Source organism: Mus pahari, chromosome 8 (genome assembly GCF_900095145.1).
Source record: "Mus pahari chromosome 8, PAHARI_EIJ_v1.1, whole genome shotgun sequence".
In the NCBI taxonomy this organism is placed as follows: domain Eukaryota; kingdom Metazoa; phylum Chordata; class Mammalia; order Rodentia; family Muridae; genus Mus; species Mus pahari.
Genome location: NC_034597.1, coordinates 43,837,251 through 43,841,029, shown reverse-complemented (window position 1 = coordinate 43,841,029; position 3,779 = coordinate 43,837,251). Strand labels below are relative to the sequence as shown.

At 40.4% G+C, this 3,779-nt stretch overlaps 1 gene segment (V, D, J or C); it reads right to left on the bottom strand.

The window, feature by feature from the left end:
• Positions 1–262: 262 nt before the first annotated feature.
• On the bottom strand, positions 263–765 carry LOC115064543. The segment is given in 2 exon segments: positions 263–564; positions 717–765. Coding segments are annotated over 2 exon segments (351 nt in total).
• Positions 766–3,779: the final 3,014 nt, after the last annotated feature.

Below are 3,779 nucleotides of genomic sequence, written 5' to 3'. Positions count from 1 at the left end.
AGAGAATTTGTTCCTGAAAATGGGAATCTGTGATGAAAAGGGTACAGTAAAGTGAAAGAACAGCCCTAGACTGACCAGTGCTAGCAGAGATGATAGAAATACAGCATAGACTTGGAACCAGTAACCCTGGACTATTTAGTGTTAGCAGAAGGGATAGAGATGCAGCATAAACTTGGAACCCCACAGCTGTGCAAGTGCTGCTGCAGAGTCTCGCTGTGGTGGGGCCTTAACTACACATCCACCTGCAGTTTGGGGCCAGGCTCTAGCCTTGCTTGAAGCACTGTGCCTCAGCAGCACAGAAGTAAGTGCCTGAGTCCTCCAGCTGGGCATCCTTGATGTGCAGGGTGCTGTAGCGCTCCTTAGAATTGAATATTGACTTTAACCTTCCATTCTCCTTTGTTCCTTGAGCCAGGTAAAACAGAGTGATAAGTCTGCCTCTGTGATTTTGTTGGAACCACTGGACACTTTTCATGGTGGTAGAAAAATTGCATCTCAGACCAGAGTCAGCTCCTTCATGAAGACTCAGGGCTGGAGGATTCTGTTCCACCTGCATTCCTCTTACCCCTGCTCAGAGAAAGAAAAACTTTATAAAAGATAATTGTTCAGGAGTTTTCACCCCATCTGACATCCCAGGAAAGGTCAACTTTGGCTTCCCCCCCCCTCACATTGGCCCCGTTAGAGCACCACTAACCCCATCGTGGAGATCCACAACTTACAGCAAAGCGACAATAGCAGCCCCAGCACAGTTCCCAGGCTCCTCTCCATTGACCCTCTCAAGCTGCTGGTTTCCAACAGTTAGCAGGGTTCTCTCTCTCTCTCTCTCTCTCTCTCTCTCTCTCTCTCTCTCTCTCTCTCTCTCCCTTCCTCCCCCACCCCCCCCCAATAAAATCTGAGCTCTTTCATCTTGATGGAAAACCACACCCACAGCCCAGTGAGGCTTCACTATAACTGCTCCCTGGCTGTGAATGAAAAACATGCCCTGAAGCAGGAGATCATATAGCCAACAACTTAAAAACTGGTTAATTAGTAGGTTGGTTAATCAGTTGGTTGGTTGGTTGGTTGGTTGGTTGGTTGGTTGGTTGGTTGGTTGGATTGATGGATGGTTGGTTGGTTGGTTGGTTGTTTAGTTGGTTAGTCTGTCAGTTACTTGATTGGTTGATGGGTTGGTTGTGTTTGTTGGTTTTGTGTCACAGCTGAAGTGAAAGACATTGAGGGTAAATGTGAGTGAAAGAGCTGAGGTATTGATAAATCACAAAATATTCAGAAGGATAGCAAGAGTAAGCCATTTCTTAAATTTCATAATTTGACAGGGCTTGAAAAATCCCTGTTTGATGGGGTTGAATGTGTACTGATGAGTAAATACACTTTCTTAAAATCAACAGATTACCATCTGCAAAGACAATGGTTCTAATGAAATTTTCATTTATTGAAACAAAGAGGTTATGCCCACAACATTCACCCTGATTCACTTTTTACCTCTGTCATTCTCCTCCAGTCACTTCCCTACACCCTACAGGCCCACAAATTACTGGTCAAGTTCAGTGGTGTTATCTGCATTTTCTTCTTCTGTTTTTGTGCCTTGTTAAGTTTTGTTTTATTTTGTTTTGTTTTTCTCTTCTTGACTAATTATTCTTGTTCCTGCTAGTCTGAGAGAACATAAGGAAAAGTTGGGCTGTCACTGGTATTGAAGTAAGTTCTGGGTCAGTGAACTTGGGGATTTCCATCATACAATTTTAAAATTGCAATCATGGAGTAGAGATATTTTCTATTGAATTTCAGTCCTCACATTGATGAATACAATTGTATTTTCTTTAACTCTCCTTGAGAAATCACCTTCACTGTGGATTTCCAGGCTCCATTTTGTAGTTCTACAGAATGGCAAAGTTAACAACCAGGAATAAACTTTGCTGTCTGTAACCTGTGTTTGTAGTCTGTGTAACTAACGCCCCAATACTTTAGGCACTTCAGAAAATAATTTCTGGGAAGGTTGCAGTGCCCCCTAGTGGATCAACACCACCAGCAAAGGTTGTGGATATGTTTGTGCAGGATTTTCTTCATGGACCTAATAGGTGTGTAAAGGCCCCACCTGGAAGTGGGTAATACATCGTCTGCTCTGGGGCCTTCAGCAATAGAGGGAGCTAGCTAGCTGAGTGATAAGCACCTCACACTCGTGTTTCTGCATTCCTGACAACCACAGTGATGAGACGATCTATTTTAAATTTTTTTAATGCTTCTATTTTTGAGCAATGAATTCTCTTTTAAATTTATTGAAGGATATAGATTTATATAGTCAGCTCCAGTTTCCATCATAGGATCGTCATTTTTTAAAAAATGGATATTTTATTTATTTACATTTCAAATGTTATCCCCTTTTCCGGTTTATCCTCGGTAAACACCCTATTCCTCCCCCCCATCACCCTGCTTCTATGAGGGTGCTCCCCCCACCCACCTACCCACTCCCCCTCACCACCCTAGCATTCCTCTACACTTGAGCATCAAGCCTTCACAGGACCAAGGGCCTCCCCTCCCATTGATGCCAGATAAGGCCCCTTCAGCTCCTTCCGTCCTTCCCCTAACTCCTCCGTTGGGGTCCCTGTGCTCAGTCCTATGGTTAACTGTAAGCATCCACATCTGTATTGAGACCATCTATTTTAAATTCTAGCTTCTTTGACTCCCAGCTGTGATGGTCTATGACCTGGAATTGTGAGTTAAAAGAAATCTTTCTACCGAAGTTGTTTCTGGTCATGATATTGTGTCACAACAGAAAGAAACTAACTACAAACTGGTGACAAGGAAGAAAGACCATTTTAATGATGAACCTAACCAAATGTCTTTTACACCTTTGCCAATTTTGTAAAAGTATTTAGTATATTGTACTAAGAGGACATTGAATTCTGGAAGCAAAGCTTATGGCCGTTCTAGTGGAATCATAGAAGTAAGTGTGCTGAGAACACCAATCTAGTGTACCCTTACATAATGTAGTTTGAGAGAGGAACAATAATTCTATTGAGAGCTATTTTAAACTAATATTGGGTGCAGGCAAAGAAAGGAGCAACTGAATTGTCAGTATCTGCTCTTGTGGTCTAGTACAAAGCCTGCTCATTCATGTGTGTGCACAAATGCTCACACTGCTAGATGTCATTTTTCATGAAGAAACTGTGGGGAAATGGGGACAAAAGTGGCAGGATAGGTACATCCTGCTATCTCCTTCTTTGTCCTTAAATTTAAACCACGACTGGCATAATGTTATCCTTTTTTAAGCATAGACAATATTTTCTATATATTAAGCATAGACAATAAGTTTGTGTGTGTGTATATATATATATATATATATATATATATATATATATATATATAAAATACATGGAAGCTCACAATTATTAACTGTACATTAGAGTAATTTCACCCGGATGTAAAATGAAGAAGAGAATGCTTCAGAATCATTCCCAAAGCAAACATAGCAATGTACTAACTACATGCTTCTAATATTTTTAGAAAAATGTAGGTCTTCACTTTGAAAACGAATTCATTATGTTTATTTGGATTGTTTTTGTCAACAAGAGATTTATTTTTCTCAAGTTAATGGTCTTGGGCTTAATCATCCATTTATTACTAAAAGGAAAAACCTAAGACTTTCTTATATTGAAAATTCCTGAAAAAAATTTTACCAATCCTAAATCTGATAGAGGACTAATATCCAACATATACAAAGAGCTCAAGAAGCTGGACTCCAGAAATTCAAATAACCTCATTTAAAAATGGGGTACAGAGCTAAACAA